The sequence below is a fragment of the Pelophylax lessonae genome (assembly GCF_965119305.1).
Source record: "Pelophylax lessonae genome assembly, chromosome: 3".
Taxonomy (NCBI): domain Eukaryota; kingdom Metazoa; phylum Chordata; class Amphibia; order Anura; family Ranidae; genus Pelophylax; species Pelophylax lessonae.
The window spans coordinates 512,998,408-513,018,127 of NC_138770.1; the positions used below are offsets into that span (position 1 = coordinate 512,998,408).

The 19,720-nt window shown below is 45.8% G+C and overlaps 1 protein-coding gene across 2 annotated transcripts in view; it reads right to left on the reverse strand.

The window, feature by feature from the left end:
* The window catches only part of TTC13 (tetratricopeptide repeat domain 13), a 289,788-nt gene that overhangs the window by 28,295 nt on the left and 241,773 nt on the right, over positions 1-19,720 (reverse strand). For both annotated transcript variants that reach the window (XM_082249950.1, XM_082249949.1), the window contains exon 20: positions 16,812-16,891. In XM_082249950.1, the coding sequence (XP_082106076.1) occupies positions 16,812-16,891 (80 nt within the window). The remainder of the gene's footprint in view (positions 1-16,811; positions 16,892-19,720) is intronic.

Consider the following 19,720-nt stretch of genomic DNA (forward strand, 5'->3'; position numbering starts at 1 on the left):
AGGGCAATAACTGCACAGCACAGCATGAGGCAGATATCTTACAGAATGACCTTAACAAAATAAAAGAGTGGGCAACTACATGGCAAATGAGGTTTAATGTGGAGAAGTGTAAGGTTTTGCACTTGGGGACTAGAAACATAAAAGCACAATACACTTTAGGGGGGGGGGGACCTTTGGGGGAATCAAAAATGGAGAAGGATCTGGGAGTCTTGGTAGATGATAGTAGACTAGGCAATAGCATGCAAATTCAAGCGGCAGCTGACAAAGCCAGCAGAATATTAGCATGCATAAAGAGGGGGATGTATTCCAGAGATAAAACTATAATCCTTACACTTTATAAAACTCTGGTCCAACCGCATCTGGAGTATTCTGTCCAGTTATGGTCGCCAGTCCTCAGGAGGGATGTGTTGGAGCTGGAGAGAGTCCAGAGAAGGGCAACTAAACTAATTAGGGGATTGGAGGAACTTGATTATGAAGAGTGTCTACAATCACTTAATTTATTCTCCCTGGAGAAGAGACGCCTGAGAGGGGACAGGATAGCAATTTACAAATACCTCAATGGTGATCTCAGCATAGAAAAAAAGCTATTAAGTCGCAAGGATTGCATGAGGACGCGAGGACATACAATGAGATTAGAGGAGAAGCATTTTAACCTCAGGCAAAGCAGGGGGTCCTTTACTGTTAGGGCTACAAGATTCTGGAATTCTCTACCACAAGAGGTAGTTTCTGTGGGAAGTATGGCTACTTTCAAAAGACTCTTGGACGTACATCTCAAGGATAGGAACATTAAGGGGTATGAGAAATGATTACGACCACACACACCTACCTAGGTTGAACTGGATGGACTATTGTCTTTATTCAACCTCAACTACTATGTAACTATGTAATTATACACATATTCTGTATCATACATGAGTAGACAGACATTTAAAATATTGGTGAGAGCAAAGTCACCCTATAAGCCAAGACATACAGAACCACCAAACATACAGTATCTCACAAAAGTGAGTACACCCCTCACATTTTTGTAAATATTTTATTATACCTTTTCATGTGACAACACTGAAGAAATTACACTTTGCTACATTTGCTGTCCCCTCAAAATAACAACACACAGCCATTAATGTCTAAACCGCTGGCAACAAAAGTGAGTACACCCCTAAGTCAAAATGTCCAAATTGGGCCCAATTACCCAATTTCCCTCCCCGGTGTCATGTGACTCGTTAGTGTTACAAGGTCTCAGGTGTGAAAGGGGAGCAGGTGTGGTAAATTTGGTGTTATGGCTCACTCTCTCATACTGGTCACTGGACGGTCAACATGGCAACTCATGGCAAAGAACTCTCTGAGGATCTGAAAAAAAGAATTATTGCTCTACATAATGGCCTAGAATATAAGAAGATTGCCAAGACCCTGAAACGGAGCTGCAACACATTGGCCAAGACCATACTGCGGTTTAACAGGACAGGTTCCACTCAGAACAAACCTCGCTATGGTGAACCAAAGATGTTGGGTGCACGTGCTCAGTGTCATATCCAGAGGTTGTCTTTGGGAAATAGATGTATGAGTGCTGCCGGCATTGCTGCAGGGGTTGAAGGGGTGGGGGTCAGCCTGTCAGTGCTCAGACCATATGCCGCACACTACATCAAACTGGTCTGTATGGCTGTCGTCCAAGAAGGAAGCCTCTTCTAAAGATGATGCACAAGAAAACCTGCAAACATTTTGCTGAAGACAAGCAGACTAAGGACATGGATTACTGGAATCATGTCCTATGGTCCCATGAGACCAAGATAAATTAATTTGGTTCAGATGGTGTCAAGCGTGTGTTGAAGCAACCAGGTGATTAGTACAAAGACAAGTGTGTATTGCCTACAGTCAAGCATAGTGGTGTCATTGTCTGGGGCTGCATGAGTGCTGCGGGCACTAGGGAGCTACAGTTCATTGAGGTAACCATGAATGCCAACATTTACTGTGACATACTGAAGCATAGCATGATCTCCTAACCTTGGAGACTGGGCCACAGGGCAGTATTGCAACATGATAACGACCTCAAACACCTCCAAGACGACCACTGCCTTGCTAAAGAAGCTGAGGGTAAAGGTCACAGATACCAAAATGGTGAAAGACAAAAAAGACTTGATTGTCAGAAGTGGCGCAGCAAGGGGGGAGACCGAAAATATGTACATACCCATCAAATACTACAAGCTACCAGCTGTCCCAGATACAGCTGAAAATACATCAAGGCTCACCAAAATATATTGCGCGCTATGCCATAAGGCCCTTATTCTGCAAAACAGATAGCTAGCTACCAACCAAACATCCGTGTAAATTGCCAGACACAAGTGTACCATAAGCTTGCAGTTTAGATGTCCGGTTCCCCCCGAGACCCCACCATGCCAATAGAGTCTATAGGTCTATTGACATGGTGGGGTCTTGGGAGACCCGGACATCTAGATTGCAAGCTCATGGTACATTTGTGTATGGCAATTTACAAGGATGTTTGGTAGCTAGCTATCTGTTACAGAATAAGGGCGTTATGGCATAGCGCGCAATATATTTTAGTGAGCCTTGACATATTTCTGCTGTATCTGGGACAGCTGGGAGCTTGTAGTATTTGATGGGTATATACATACTTTCTGTCTCCCCCTTGCTGGACCACTTCTGACAATCACGTCTCCTTTTGCTTCCACCATTTTGGCATCTGTGAAAACTATACGGACAACACACAAAACAGCCCTGAAGAAGCTGAGAAGATATACCGCGAAACATGTTGGCATATTGTGCTTTCCTATACTTTGTATATGTTTGGTGGTTCTGTATGTCTTAGATTATAGGGCGACTTTGCTCCCCCCTACATTTTAAATGTCTGTTTACTCATGTTTGACACAGAATATGTGTATGATAAATTTATAGTTTTTATAAAAAATCTGTATGTTTATGTGACTTTGGGAGTAACCACTTAAAAGACCTATTCTTTGCTTGGGATGTATCTACTCCCTTGGCCCTCTCTATGTCATTTATTCGGGTCTGGTTTCTCCCAAAACAAATTAGTGTGACTCACATCTATTTTATTAGCCATTATCTTTAGGTCTTGGATTTGGGGGCTGTTAACTTCTTTTTGATCAACCACAAAGAACACAATTCATAATGCACACTCCCAGGCGTCTATGTTTGCCTATTTCTGCTTGCTATTTAGAAGCATAAAATTAACCGCAGAGATAACAGGCTAATAACTCATGAACATATACATGGAAAGCTATTGAGTGTAAAGGGCCAAAGTTTGTTAGTATTGCCTATCTTTGAAGTATTCCTTGTGAAACTTGAATTTGCTTGGGTTAACAACTAAGGCCACTTTCACACGGAGCAGGCCGATCGGGTAGGCCTGTCAGTATTTCAGGTGGACTAGATGGGACCCTCCATTCTCCTCTATGGAGTAGTGGGTGTAAACAGACATCGAACCTGATCCACTAAAAATAGGACAGATGTTGAGGAGAGCAGGCTGTGTCTGTGTCCGCTCTGCATAACCGAAGTGAACACAAACCAGCCATCCGCCTGCTCAGTGGGAATCAGCGGACAGCTGCTGAGCAAGAGGACTCCTGGCGGAGCCCACCCCATGTGAAAGGGGCCTAAGTCATTATTGCACGCAGAAATTTTTCCACTGTGTGGGTCTGTGTGTTCTAGTAATCTCTCAATAAGAACATGCCTCAGCAGATCCCATACCACCCTTAGAATGGCAAAAGATGGGTAGAAAATATTTAGAAAAATAGTCCCCATTTGATAAAGATCTGTCGAACGTGCGCGTGATAATGCCATCATTGATACAAAAATGTTGCCGGCATGTTAATTCGTTTACAACCTAAATGGTACATTTTTTGTCGATTAATTTTATGATCAAAAATGATTTAAATAATGTCAGAATGTCAGAATTTTTGACCTTTGTGAACAATCCTACACGCCAACTGTATTTATTTCCCCTGCTAACAAAGCGCATGTGGGATTACACTGTGTTCCAGTGCACAACACATCTGCCCTTTCTGGTCTAGGCTATTATTTTTAAATAAAGCATATTTGAAATTAGTTCACAACTAGTTAATGCATTCCTTTTTATGAAGTCTCCATGTTTGCACGGAAGTTCGGCATGGGATAGATCTTTGTTGTGTTTCTGGGGTTAATTTTAGAATGCGCATGTACTGAACATTTCTTACACTTACATTTAGAAAATAGTTACAGCCACAAAATTCTGACATTCTTGTTCGTTTTCTTTTATCATAAATCTTTGCATTCTGAGAATTGAGATGAGCTAGTTAACATCTAGAAAATCAAACAATTGAGCGTTTCGAACGATTTTGGAACAATGTTCTACCCATCTATGGCCAGCCTTAGTGAAAAGACACGCATTTATACAAAATTACAAATAGATGACAATGTTTGGAATCAAAATCAAATGAATCATAGTATTCTAGCTCATTAAAAATGATTGAAATCTTTGTTGGTCCCATCTTCAGTGCAACAAACATAAAAAGGTTGTATCCAATTTTGTACTAATATTTTTCTATTTTTCAATGAAATAACTAAGGAGTGCAACTAGGTCCTAGGTCTTAAAGCAGATATTCACTGCACCTGAGCACCAAAAATACTATTTAATTAATTTTAATATTCAAAACAAACTTCCCATCATTCCTTTCAATTGTTCTTAATTAAAGGTTAACATTGACAGACTACAGAGTACAGAGATAAACTGGCAGTACTGTCACATTAATAACATTTGAAAATTTCTATGGACTACCATACATATACAGTGGGTACGGAAAGTATTCAGACCCCCTTAAATTTTTCACTCTTTGTTATATTGCAGCCATTTGCTAAAATCATTTAAGTTCATTCTTCTTCCTCATGAATGTACACACAGCACCCCATACTGACAGAAAAACACAGAATTGTTGACATTGTTGCAGATTTATTAAAAAAGAAAAACTGAAATATCACATGGTCCTAAGTATTTAGACCCTTTGCTCAGTATTTAGTAGAAGCCCCCTTTTGATCTAATACAGCCAGGAGTCTTTTTGGGAAAGATGCAACAAGTCTTTCACACCTGGATTTGGGGATCCTCTGCCATTCCTCCTTGCAGATCCTCTCCAGTTCTGTCAGGTTGGATGGTAAACATTGGTGGACAGCCATTTTTAGGTCTCTCCAGAGATGCTCAATTGGGTTTAAGTCAGGGCTCTGGCTGGGCCATTCAAGAACAGTCACGGAGTTGTTGTGAAGCCACTCCTTCGTTAGTTTATCTGTGTGCTTAGGGTCATTGTCTTGTTAGAAGGTAAACCTTCGGCCCAGTCTGAGGTCCAGAGCACTCTGGAGAAGGTTTTTGTCCAGGATATCCCTGTACTTGGCCGCATTCATCTTTCCCTCGATTGCAACCAGTCGTCCTGTCCCTGCAGCTGAAAAACACCCCCACAGCATGATGCTGCCACCACCATGCTTCACTGTTGGGACTGTATTGGACAGGTGATGAGCAGTGCCTGGTTTTCTCCACACATACCGCTTAGAATTAAGGCCAAAAAGTTCTATTTTGGTCTCATCAGACCAGAGAATCTTATTTCTCACCATCTTGGAGTCCTTCAGGTGTTTTTTTAGCAAACTACATGCGGGCTTTCATGTGTCTTACACTGAGGAGAGGCTTCCGTCCGGCCACTCTGCCATAAAGCCCGACTGGTGGAGGGCTGCAGTGATGATTGACTTACAACTTTCTCCCATCTCCTGACTGCATCTCTGGAGCTCAGCCACAGTGATCTTTGGGTTCTTCTTTACCTCTCTCACCAAGGCTCTTCTCCCCCGATAACTCAGTTTGGCCAGACAGCCAGCTCTAGGAAGGGTTCTGGTCGTCCCAAATGTCTTCCATTTGAGGATTATGGAGGCCACTGTGCTCTTAGGAACCTTAAGTGCATCAGAAATCTTTTTGTAACCTTGGCCAGATCTGTGCCTTGCCACAATTCTGTCTCTGAGCTCTTCAGGCAGTTCCTTTGACCTCATGATTCTCATTTGCTCTGACATGCATTGTGATCTGGAAGGTCTTATATAGACAGGTGTGTGGCTTTCCTAATCAAGTCCAATCAGTATAATCAAACACAGCTGGACTCAAATGAAGGTGTAGAATCATCTCAAGGATGATCAGAAGAAATGGAAAGCACCTGAGTTAAATATATGAGTTTTACAGCAAAGGGTCTGAATACTTAGGACCATGTGATATTTCAGTTTTTCTTTTTTAATAAATCTGCAACAATGTCAACAATTCTGTGTTTTTCTGTCAGTATGGGGTGCTGTGTGTACATTCATGAGGAAGAAGAATGAACTTAAATGACTTTAGCAAATGGCTGCAATATAACAAAGAGTGAAAAATTTAAGGGGGTCTGAATACTTTCCGTACCCACTGTATATAGCCTACATTTTAAAGTAGAGTTGGAACATCAAGTACTCAGTAGGAGAAGTAGAGAAAAGAGAGGAACAATGGTTCTAGCTTTTCCGTATATAGTGCAACAAGGCTAGTGCAAACTTTGAACAGGTTGATGCATCTAAAGAGCTTTTAATCTACATAGGTTAGAAATAGAACCAAATTGGTACAGAATGAAGAAGAGAGAAATAGGAAAGGGGGAGAAGAAAGAATAGGATCAAACTTTCCACCGTATTTTCCCATATTTGTTATACGTCTTCATTATATAAAATACTGAAGATCCATTTTTCTCATTAACCACTTTACGACCGCCCACCGCAGATATACTGTGGCAGGCAGCCGCTCCTGGACAAAGCGACGTATGTATACGTCACTCATTCTCAGGAGGCTAGGGGGCAAGCGCGCGCCGCCAGCGCAATCCCATCCCCGCTTGTCAGCAGGGAAGCAGATGCATGTGTCAGGCGGCTCCGATTGCCGCCTGACACCTGCAATCGTTCCCCGCTGAGAGAGGAGAACGGTCAGCTGTTGTAAACACAGCTGACCGTTTTTCTCCCTGCAATGATCATAGAGCCCATGTGATCCTTCTATATAGAATCACATATTTCTATGGTCATTTCAGAAGCCCTGCCCCCCCCCCAGTTAGAATCACTCCCCTAGGCTCACATTTAACCCCTTGATCACCCATGTTAACCCCTTCCCTGCCAGTGTCATTATTATTACAGTAACAGTGCATATTTTTAACACTGATTACTGTAGTAATGTCACTGGTCCCCTGGTCCCCCCAAAAGTGTCAAAAATATCAGTCAGGGGTCCGATCTGTCTGCCGCATTGTCGCAGTCCCGCAAAAAATCACCAATTGCCGCCATTACTAGTAAAGAAAATAAAAACAATAAAAATGATATAAATCTTTCCCATAGTTCGTAAACGTGATAACTTTTGCGCAAACCAATCAAAATATGCTTATCGCGATTTTTTTTTTTACCAAAAAATATGTAGCAGAAAACTAATTGGCCTAAAATGTTAAAAAATTTGTATTTTGAATGTCATAGCAGAATGTGAAAAAACTGAATTTTTGTAAAATCTTACCTGTAAAATTCCTTTCTCTGAGTCCTCCGACAGTCGCCGCCTCTTCATATTCGTCACTAATGGGGGTTATTGACCTTTGCTCCGTAGGAGTAGCTAGGCAACAGAATATATTAATATCAAAGCTTTTAGCATATCCCCCCCCCCCAGGGGGTGGTCCCCTCAGTCAATACCTCCCTGCTTCCTGCATTTCCAACTCAGTTTCAGTAGCATAGCAGTAGAGTACATAAACAAACCCCAAAAAGAGGGGCGGGGGCGGCGACTGTCGGAGGACTCAGAGAAAGGAATTTTACAGGTAAGATTTTACAAAAATTAAGTTTTCTCTTACGTCCTCCGACAGTCGCCGCCTCTTCATATTCGTCACTAATGGGGACGTCCCATAGCAGTGTAGACATGAGGTGTGGGAAAAAAGCAGCCGCGCCTAAAGCAACGCAGTACCCACATCAGAGAACGGAACCTTACCAAAGTAAGAGAACCAACTGGGCAACAGGAAAAACGTGCTCAACAGGAGCAACAACCCAGGAAAGAACAAGTAACCTAGGGGTAAAAACACCCCAACAGCCAAGGGCCCAAACAAGGGACCCTAAGGCACCGCCGCACTAAGAACTTTACGGCCAAAGGAAGCATCTGCCGATGCCTGAACATCCACTTTGTAAAATTTCAAGAAGGTGTGAACGGACGACCAAGTCGCCACCTTACACACCTGGGCCACAGAAGCCTGATGACGATAGGCCCAAGACTTACTCAGAGACCTGGTAGAGTGCGCCTTCACAGGAAAAGGAGGAACCTTCCCCTTCAAAGCATAGGCTTGCACAATCGTCTGTCTGATCCATTTGGCGATGGTCGCAGCCGACGCCGCCATGCCCTTCCGAGGTCCCTCAGGAAGGACAAAGAGAGAATCCGACTTGCGAAAGGATTTAGTCGATGACAGGTAAACCCTGATCGCCCTAACAACATCCAAGGAATGCAACGCCACCTCCTTTGGATGCTTAGGCTTCGCGCAAAGCGAAGGCAGAACAATATCCTCGTTGAGGTGAAATTCCGAGATCCTCTTCGGAAGAAAAGACTGGTTAGGTCGCAAGACCACCTTATCCAAGTGAATCACCAAATACGGAGATATGCAGGACAAGGCCGCCAGCTCCGACACTTTGCGAGCCGAAGTGATCGCCACCAAGAAGGCAACCTTCTTGGACAACAAAGACAACGAGATCTCCCTAATCTTTTCAAAAGGAGCATGTTGCAACACGGACAGAACAAGGTTCAAATCCCATGGAGGCAAAGGCTCCCTCCTAGGAGGGACCAAATGTCGCACCCCTTGAACAAAGGTGCTAACCAAAGAGTTAGACGCCACAGGGCGTTGAAAGAACGGCCAGCGCAGAAATCTGACCCTTAATCGTGGCCAACGCCAAACGCTGGTCCACGCCCGTTTGAAGGAAAGCCAACACTCTCGACACCGAGTACGAGCGAGGGGAATACCCCCTGGACTCACACCAGGCAAAGTAAGCCTTCCAAGTACGGTAGTAAATCTTCCCTGAAGAGGCCTTCCTAGCCTTGATCAAAGTGGGAATGACCTCAGGGGAAAGACCCCTATCCTTCAGGACCTGGTGTTCCGTGAAAAAACCATACCCGTGAGAAAACCATACCCTCGTCACTTCCGGTTCCGCTACGGAGGGTATGGATTTCTCACGGTAGTTAAACTTGCGGCGGGTACATTGAAACACTTCGGGTGCAACATAAATCATGTCCTCTCCTATCGCTGTAACATCCCTCATCTCCGGTAATAAATATAAAAGCGGATCACGGAGCCGCGATCGCCGTCACATTTACATCTCATACACCCGCCGCCGCTTTTATATTTATTACCGGAGATGAGGGAAGTTACAGCGATAGGAGAGGAGATGATTTATGTTGCACCCGAAGTGTTTTCATGTACCCGCCGCAAGTATAACATTAGAAACAGTGCCATGATAATTTCATGCCCACGGAGCATGCGCACTTCTCAAATTCTTTCTTCTTCAATCACATATCCGGGGCTCTGAGCATGCGCACTACTGCGCTGCTCAGCTGTTTCAGACCGGAAGTGACGAGGGTATGGTTTCTCCACGGGGTATGGTTTTTTAACGTTACACCTGGCTTTCAACAGCCAGGCCGTTAAAGCCAGCGACTGTAAAGCAGGATGGAATATCGGTCCTTGAGACAGGAGATCTTCTCGAAGTGGCAGACGCCACGGAGCGTCGACCGCCAGATTCACGAGGTCTGCGTACCAAGACCGGCGAGGCCAGTCCGGTGCCACCAGAATCACCGTGCGCGGTTCCGAGGCCAACCTGCGAAGGAGCCTGAACAGCAGCTGAATCGGTGGAAAGGCATACATCAGACGATACTGATGCCAGGGCGCCACTAACGCGTCTGAGGAGTCTGCCCGAGGATCGCGCGTCCTTGCCACGAACCTTTCCACCTTGTTGTTTAGACGAGACGCGAACAGGTCCACATCTGGGGACCCCCACTTCGCGCACAACATCTGGAAGACATCCGGGTGAAGGGACCATTCTCCCTGGTCCAGGGTCTGGTGGCTCAGATAATCCGCCTGCCAGTTCTCCACCCCCGGAATGTGAACTGCAGATATCGCCGGGACGTGCGTCTCGGCCCAAGACAGAATGTCGGCTACTTCCCGAGCCGCTCGGGCACTCCCGGTGCCCCCTTGGTGGTTGATGTAGGCCACCGCTGTGGCATTGTCCGTCTGTATTCGAACTGGACGGCCCTGAAGCCTGTCCGTCCAACGCAGTACACAGAGATTTATCGCTCGCAATTCCAGAATGTTGATCGGAAGGGAGGATTCCTCCTTCGACCAAGTACCCTGGGCGGACAGAACGCCCAGAACACCACCCCAGCCCGACAGGCTGGCATCCGTGGTGATCACCGTCCACGACAAAGGACGAAAGGACTTGCCCCCCGACACCGCCGGGGACTGGAGCCACCACAAAAGACCCCTGCGGGTGAGATGGCTCAACGACAGCCGCAGATCCAGAGATTGCGGACGCCCGTCCCACTTGGCCAGGACCTCCGCCTGAAGCTCCCGTGTGTGAAACTGGGCGAAGGGAATTGCCTCGAAGGCCGAAACCATCAATCCCAGACACCTCATACACGTCCGGAGGGACCTGACTTCGCACTGAAGTGTCCGAAGCTTGTCTTCCGGCAGGAAGACCTTCGCTCGAATAGAGTCCAGAATCATCCCCAGGTAGGGAAGACGAACCGACGGACACAACGTTGACTTCGGAAAATTTATCGTCCAACCGAATTCCTGCATTGTGATGGACAGGTCGTTCACCAGGCCCTGACTGGTCGCGGACCAAATCAGGATATCGTCCAGATACCCCAGGACAGAAATGCCCTGGGCCCTCAATAAGGCCAGAACCGGCGCAAGCACCTTGGTGAAAACCCGCGGAGCCGAAGCGAGACCAAAGGGCAACGCCACTAATTGATAATGATCCTCCGCAATGGCAAATCGAAGGTACCTCTGGTGACCCTCGAAAATGGGGATGTGAAGGTATGCATCCTTCAAGTCGATGGAGGCCATGAATTCCCCCGGAACCAGGGCAGCCACCACTGATCGCAGGGATTCCATGCGGAACTTGCGAACCCGCACAAAGCGGTTCAGAGCTTTTAAGTCCAGAATCGGACGTACCTTGCCCTCCTTTCTGGGCACAGTGAACAGATTGGAGTAGAACCCCCGAAATCTGTCCCGATGAGGCACCGGAACCACCACTCCCTGGGCCCGCAGGTCCCGCACCGCCAGGTGCAGATCCTGCAAGCGCTCCGGAGTCAGCTGAAGGTTTGAGGGGAAAAATCTGCCCGCCGCCTGAGAGAGAAACTCGATCTTGTATCCAGATCGAACGATTTCCTGAACCCATCTGTCCCGAATGCGGTCCAGCCAGGGTTGAAGAAAACCGAGCAAACGTCCCCCCACCCCAGAACCGGGTGAGGGCGTCCCTTCAGGCCGCATTGTTATGGGTAGCGGACCCGGACTGGCCGGACTTCAGCTTACCCGTCCACTGCTTCTTCTGGGAGCCTTGTCCCTTGAAGGGCTTGCCCTTATAGTGCGACCGAAAGGCACGAAAGGACCCCTGAGAGTGCCTAAACGAGGTATTCTTCTTACCACGAACAAACTTAGTCTTGTGAGTTTGGGGCAAGAGAGTGCTCTTACCCCCAGAAATTCCCTTTATCAGAGTATCCAAAGATTCGCCAAAAAGGCGAGATCCCGCGTAGGGCAAATTAGCCAAAGTCTTGCGGGAAGACTGGTCAACAGACCAACATTTCAGCCATATCAGGCGACGGTTCAAGACCGCCACACTAGAAAGACGCGCAGCCAAAGGGACCATATCTAAGTCCGCATCACACAAATACATGACACCCTGATGAATTTGATCCACCATAGCCAAAGTTGTCGGCGGGGCAGAGTCAGCCACCAGGGTGCGCCTGAGCACCTGCGTCCAATCCGCAATGGCTTGGGCTGCCATAATGGAAGCAAAAATAGGCTTCAGCATAGAACCAGCAACCATATAAGAATGACGGGCCAGAGATTCCAATCTCCTGTCCGTAGGGTCCCGGAACACCGGGGTATCCTCAGCAGGAATCGCAGTGGATTTATTCAAAATCGCCACCACGTGATCTACTTGAGGCGGCACACACCAACGCTCATCAGTGGCGGGAGTAAACGTATAACGCAGCTTGAACCTACTCGGCACAGCGAAAGGTTTCTTTAAATTGCGCCATTGCTCATCAACAGCGCGCTGAAATTCCGTAGAGCAAGGAAAAACCTGCAATGTTTTGCGCTTTCTTTGCGTCCCATAAGAGGACATCAAAACTGGAGGACATGGTTCATCCTGTAAAGGCAGCGTTTGCTTGATAGAAGCAACCAACTCATCCATGAGTGCAAGCTCTTCAGACGAGCCAGGGGGAGAATTATCAACCCCTTCCACCTCAGCCTCCCCTTCAGACCCCACAAGGTCTAGAGATGAGTGAGACCCTGAGAAGGGCACTCCAGCCATAGCAGCCCCATCGCCCTCTGAATCAGAGGAAATAGACACTCTGGGCCGTTTTGTGGATCGATCAGCCACCAGCATCTGCACTTGAGCAGCCAAGTTTGCCACAATAGTGGCCAGATCAGCCCCCTCGGGGGAAGCAGCAGCCCCTTGGCCCCCCACCAAGGTGGGAGGAAACTTGCATTCCTGAGAATCCATGCCCCAGCAATATTAGGAAAAAAGGAGTACTGCCCCTTTAAGATCGCGGCGAGCGTAGCCCACCGCACCCACTGAATACCCCGACCCCTACAGGGACAAGAAACTGGGCAAGGAATACACGAATAAAGGGAAGATAAAAACCTGGAGAGATCACACAGGCTGCTGCCACCGATCGCTGTCCCAGAGCAAAAGGAAGTGATGCAAGACTGACCGCCCCTATGAAGCCTATGCAAGGCTACACAAACATGGCCGCTCGGCTGAGGATGTTATGGGCAAATGGAAAATGGCACCGACATGTGGCCTGATCGATCGCCGCCAAAAATGGCGGCGTTTGGCACCAAAAACGCCGTGCTTACCACACAGGCCCGGCCACCATGATTTTGCCTCAAAAAAATGGCGGATCGCCGCACAGCATGCCCAAAATCTGACTGCCTCCTGCTGACACCCAGCAGAGCGGGAGAGCCCCCCCCTTCACAGCCACACAGGCAGCAGGTCCACACAGGAACTGACAGTTACACTTACCAGTCCGGATGGCGTGGGGAGCCTGCTCCAGCGACCAAACCGCAGCACTGAGGACAGGGAGTGTCGCAAGCATGACGCAGTGGAACTGCGGTGCGAAACCGCAATGGCGTCCAGTGAGGTAGCCACCTCACCGATAGCATCCCTGCAGCGAACAGGGATTGGTCGTTCAATGTGCCAGGGCAAAACCTAAGCTGAACGCTCGATGGCAGGCTGGGAAGCCCCTGGCCCTGAGCCCTGGGAACCAGGGTGGCCAGACTGAGACCCAGCACCGCACGATCATCTTCATCAGAAGAAGCTAACTAACGCTGAAATAAACAGCTAAGTAAAAGAAAGAGAAAAAAACTCCAAATAAAATCAAAAAGAGAAAAGAAGCTGAGACTAAGAGCCCCAGCACAGGAACAGCCAGCCTACTCCTGAGCTAGGCATTAGAAACTGAGTTGGAAATGCAGGAATCAGAGAGGTATTGACTGAGGGGACCACCCCCTGGGGGTGGGATATGCTAAAAGCTTTGATATTAATATATTCTGTTGCCTAGCTACTCCTACGGAGCAAAGGTCAATAACCCCCATTAGTGACGAATATGAAGAGGTGGCGACTGTCGGAGGACGTAAGAGAAATAGTGTTTTTTTTTTTTTTTTCAAAATTGTCGGTGTAGTGGAGCTATGTGGTCAATACTGAGGTTTAGCAAAGCTAAAAAGAGGGTTCTGGAGGGGCAATAATTCCTGTAATTTTTGCTATCAGGGAGAACATCGATCTCCAGAAACTCCTTAAACACTTGCATTCCCACATTAAATGGAATAGTGTACCCTTAGTACCACATTCCCTCCAGCAAAGGTTAGAAGAGTCCTTAAAAACAGTTGCCAGTCTTGCAGGCATTAAGTAGCTCCTATGAAGAAGTTTCAGAGCTGGTTCCCAATAGTTAGCACAGTGAGAATATCTGTAGCTAGATTGAATTGCTTTATACCATGTGGGTAGGGGGTAAGCTGCTTTTAGGTCTTTTTCCCCAATTCAATATGCTTTTGGTTTTTGACGATAGTTAGCTATTTTGTAGTGTCGAGTAAAACCACAAGAGGCCTTTAGGTTTCATGAAGGAAGATGTTAGGTATTCCCATACATCAGTTCGTAAGGCATATCGGGGGTTTGGATTTTTCGTGTGGTAGTGATGTAATTTTATGTCAGCATAGGACTCGGGTTTGTGATGTAATAGCTTTAGGTCTGTATATGTAATGACTGGAGTGAGAGATTTGTGTCTCACTCTCAGAGAGGGTATGAGGTATTTGTATGAGCATAGCAGAAGATCTTTATAGACTAGGAGCGTGCTCTGAGTAGTTGGTTTATGCAAAGTCCCCCAGGCAGTTAATGAGGCATCAATTAACAGGAATGTAGGGTAGAATAATGGGTTTTGTGTTAATTTTGCCACTAGGAGTGAAGGTAAGTCTTTTTGCAAAACGATTGCTTTTTCTATGCGCACCCATAATTTGTCGGTGTCCTGGTCAAACCAAGCCTTCAATTGGTCGAGCAGGGCTGCATTGTGATATTTCCGTATGTTGGGGACTCCTGCTCCCCCTTTTTGACATTGTCTAAGGAGGAGGGGGGAAGGATAGTTTAGCCATTTTGCCCTTCCATAGGAATTTCCTGAATGCCACATCTACTTTAGTAAAAAAGGATTCTGTCAATTTTATAGGGATTGTGCGAAAAAAGTAGATTATTTTTGGAAGCAAAGTCATTTTTAGGGCTGCCATCTTCCCTATCCACGTTAGTTCGTGCGAGGAGATATATTCCAAGTCCTTGTTTATGGTATGTAGCAGGTCAGGGAAATTGCTGTCATATGCAGCGGATATTGGGAACGATAGGGTGATCCCTAGATATTGTAGCATTTTGGTACTTCATCATTCCAAATCACTTTGAAAAACAACACCCCCCCCCCCCCCCACCTAGCATTTCTGGCCGTGGACATCTTGAATAAGGCCAAATTGATTCATGTAGTATTTACTTCCTGCCCTTCGTTCAAGTATGCATGCAGGAGAGTGTGCTGAGCTGTGAAAAACCCTCCCCCCCTCGTGAATATTCCTGGGACGTAAGACATCATTTGCTTAGGCATGAAACCAGAAAAGAACTGAAGAAATGTAAAAAAAAAATTAATACAAGTCAATATGATATACTTTCCTGTTTACTAATGCTAGCAACATAAGGATTAAAGATAATCAATATTGATTGGGAGAGTGAAGTTCCACTTTAAGCTAGGGATGCACCGAAATGAAATTCTTGGCCGAAGCCGAATAATAATGAAATGTTTGGCCGAAGGCCGAAGGCCGAATACCGAACGCGGTGTTTGGCATTTTTTCCATTTATTTTGCCAATTTTTTGTCCTCTCTCTTGTCCTCTCACTCTCTCTCTCTTGTCCTCATGTCTCTCTCTCTCTCTCTCCCTAAATGTTACTGTAGGGAATGGGATTCAGTGCACACTGCAGCCTTGTACCATAGGGTTAATGTTAGTGACACTGTAGGGATTGGGAAGGATGCTGGGAATGGAAATCAGGAAGCATGCAGGCAGCCTTGTAAATTTTAATTGCAGATACAGGGCACTGGGCAGGTCAGGGTTAATGTGGTAACATCAATTACTCAGTGACAGTCAGTCAGTGTCAGTGTGATCAGATTATACAGTGACAGACAGTCTCTCATAGTGGTGGTAGTAGGAGCCTGGAAAGGAGCACAGCCGCATACATACATTACTCACTCGTGCACTGCAGCCCGCCCCACACATTCAGTGAGTCTTACTCTCCTCCCTAGTTTTTTCAATGGCACATTCAGGAAGCCAATCACGCCGTGAGTAGCGGCACAGCGGAACCAATCAGGTGTGCAGGCACGCGTGATTGGTTCGCTGTGCAGCTAATCACAGCGTGATTGGCTTCCTGAATGTGCCATTGAAAAAACTAGGGAGGAGAGTAAGACTCACTGAATGTGTGGGGCGGGCTGCAGTGCACGAGTGAGTAATGTAATGTATGCTCACTGCTGAAGTGTCCCGGCTTCACGGAAGTCTGTGAGTCCTCCTGTCCTCCTCCGAGTCCCTTCCCCCTGTAAATATCGTGACCTCGGCGATATGAATATCGCCTACGGCCACAGAACGATAGTCGATATCATATCGACTATCGTTCAGCCCTATTGTTCGGCACAAAATTATTCGGCCTTTTGACTTATTCGGCCGAACACCGAAAGTGCTATTTTTTCTATTTTCGGCCGAATAATGTTCGGCCGCCGAATATTCGGTGCATCCCTACTTTAAGCACAAGTTTTCCGTTTTTTTTTAAAATTATTACACAGTTAAGTAGATTTTTAGCTTTACACATATTATGTAAGGAGAACACTTGATTGGCTGCTGTGAGCAATAAATGTATTCCTTTTTATTTTGATTCTTTTCTGCAAAACCATTCATTTTTTATTAAATTGCTGAATCGTTTCACTGACTGAAAAGCAAGAACAAAGTGTGTGCTTTCCAAATAGTTTAATAAGATCAATGACACTGACCTGGATCCCCTGGAGAGTGGGACTAAATTGTAGAAATAATACACCAATGACAGAATGAGTTCACATACAACATCTGCCTCCTAGAAACCAAAGATGAGAAACATACTAGGCATCAGTGATGACTATACAAGAGACAAGGTTATAAGCTTCAAAGATAATGACTCATTCCTTTACTGTGTGTTACAGTATAACAGTGCATACGATATATAATTTATTATAAAAAACAAACATATCAGCAAATCTGCTTTTATTATAGCTATATCCGAGCTTGCATTAACACAGAAGGGCTGCTGTGGTTTTTTTCTAAGCAATTAGGAAATCTAGAATGTTACATCCATCAAAATACACAATGAAACCAGATAACTGAGGCTAGAGTGAAGGTTGTACTATTATTATAAGTGTACTTTCCAGTCACCTTGAAAATGCAGAGAGCTGTAATGTCTGCAAAAGCAATCAGCTGAAGACAGATATCCTAAAATAAGAGCATGACAACTGAAAGCATACCTTAAGGAACAGAGGACATGGAATTTTTTTTTACCATTGAAGAAGAGTTTGAAATGTGTTGAGGATCTTTAAAGCAATGCGTCTTCACTGTATAGTACTATAATGTACAGCTGAAAACCAGCAGCTAGCATACCGAGAATAGAAAGTCTGCATTTTGCAAGTTCCAGTATTTTTAGTGTAATAGGCTTTATTATGTTATCACTTGAGAAAGAACAGGTGTGTGTTTCCCTATGTAGTTCAGTCAATTGGTAGAGGAGAAATGATAGGATAGAGGAGGAAGTGCTCTGTACTTTACACTGAGAGAACACTGATAAAACTGGTAATGTATAGGCAACTAAAGAGAGAGCAGCAGAAGATAAAGCTGAAAGGTAATTTAAGATCACAAGAAGAAGTGGACCCCATGGTGTGGACCCCAAAATAATTATATGCTATCTTATAAGGAACATCTAGAAATGGGAATTGTGCCTAAGCAGTGCACTGAAAAATGTACCTATTGCCTTGAATCCCTCCTGAAAAAAACCAATGCACTACATGTGGCTGCTGGTCTCAAAATCTTTGGAGTGGAATTTGGTTATGACACGAACGTAAATGTATTACTTTTTATTTATTACAGGTGTTTATATAGCACCGTCACTTTACATAGTGTTACACACACACACATAGATGGATATGGGCTCGACAAACCCCAGGCGCCAGGTCGCCATTGCGACCAAAAACCGGGTCCTAGTGCCTGCCTACTCACCGCCGGCACTCCTTTTGCGGTCACATATGCTGCTAAAGTCTGCCATCTGCCCTGATGCCTAACCCTTTATGCCGGTGCAGCAGATCCTGCAGCCAGTACAAGAAGCCTGAAAGCCGCACCGCTTGTCAGGCCTTGTTATCTCCACCGGAGAGGTTAACTTCAGTACTGGCCCGCCCTTCTAAGATGATGTCGTTACCGGGCCAGGGAACTATAGCAGCGCGGAGTGCTGACTGGGCCCTCTGTGCAATCCTGCACTGGGTGCAAGAAGAAGCTCAAAAGCTGTACTACTTGTCAGGCAGAGCTATCTTCACCTGACAAGTGAAAGTCTGTTCCGGCCTGCCCCTCTAAGTTGAAATTCACGGGCCAGAGAGAGAGTGAGCAGCGTGGCTTGGAAATGGATTGTATTGGAAGTAGGGTACAAGAAATAAGTTGCTATGTTTACTGTTCCATGCAAAAATGCCCAGCTAGTGTTTATGGGTTGACACTTTTCCTGCAAAAGACTTCAAGTCATATAATACCTAGAGCTCCGGTTTGTTCCCAGGGAAGTCCTGGGCAGACTGAGCAAGATGCTAAAACTGCAGAAAGTAGGATTTTTTGAGGGTGCAGCTAAACCTATCATGCCTCTGAAACATAAACCCAAATGGTCTGGATTTTATGTATAGTTTAGGTATAGTTTAAGATGTACAAAAAATGCTTAAGATTTGGGGGTCTAGTTTGGCATTTTCACATCGGGCACCAAATGACCTTGTCACAGCGTTGCAGCAGAGCCAAATTTCCATTCACACACTGGCACCCCCGTGCACCCTCCGTCATTTCAACCAGCAGACCCACCACCACCGTGCAGAAAGGCTCCCCCACACTCCACCAGCCAAACTGTGCGCACTGTGGCCCACCCCTCCTCCTTCCCACCAGTCTCAGTGCATGCGCTATAGACAAGCAGGGAGGTGAGCAGAGTCCAGGCCATGCATCATGCCACACAACACACTCATCAAAAACCTCAGCCCTAATAACCAAGTGTCAAATCCCCACAGCCCAAAAGAGACACGCATCCCCTTCAACAACCTAGTGTAAAAACCGCCCCACCAGCAGCAAGCTTGGCTCCAGTCCCCTTCATGTGCAATCTGCCATCTCCATCGTCAAACAAAAGCCCTGTTAGTTAAAAAAAAAAAAAAAAAAAAACTGGCTCCTAACTTTTTTAGCTGGCTCCTAGGTTCAAAGCAAATTTGTCAAGCCCTGATTATATAGTGTATACAGTGTAAGGTTCCTAACTCACATTTATACAAATACAGTATCTCACAAAAGTGAGTACACCCCTCACATTTTTGTAAATATTTTATTATAGCTTTTTATGTGACAACACTGACGAACAATGCTACAATGTAAAGTAGTGAGTGTACAGCTTGTATAACAGTGTAAATTTGCTGTCCCCCCAAAATAACACACAGCCATTATTGTCTAAACCGCTGGCAACAAAAGTGAGTACACCCCTAAGTGAAAATGTCCAAATTGGGCCCAATTAGCCATTTTCCCTCTCTGGTATCATATGACTCGTTAGTGTTACAAGGTCTCAGGTGTGAATAGGGAGCAGGTGTAGTAAACTTGGTGTTATCACTCTAACTCTCTCATACTGGTCACTGGAAGTTCAACATGGCACCTCATGGTA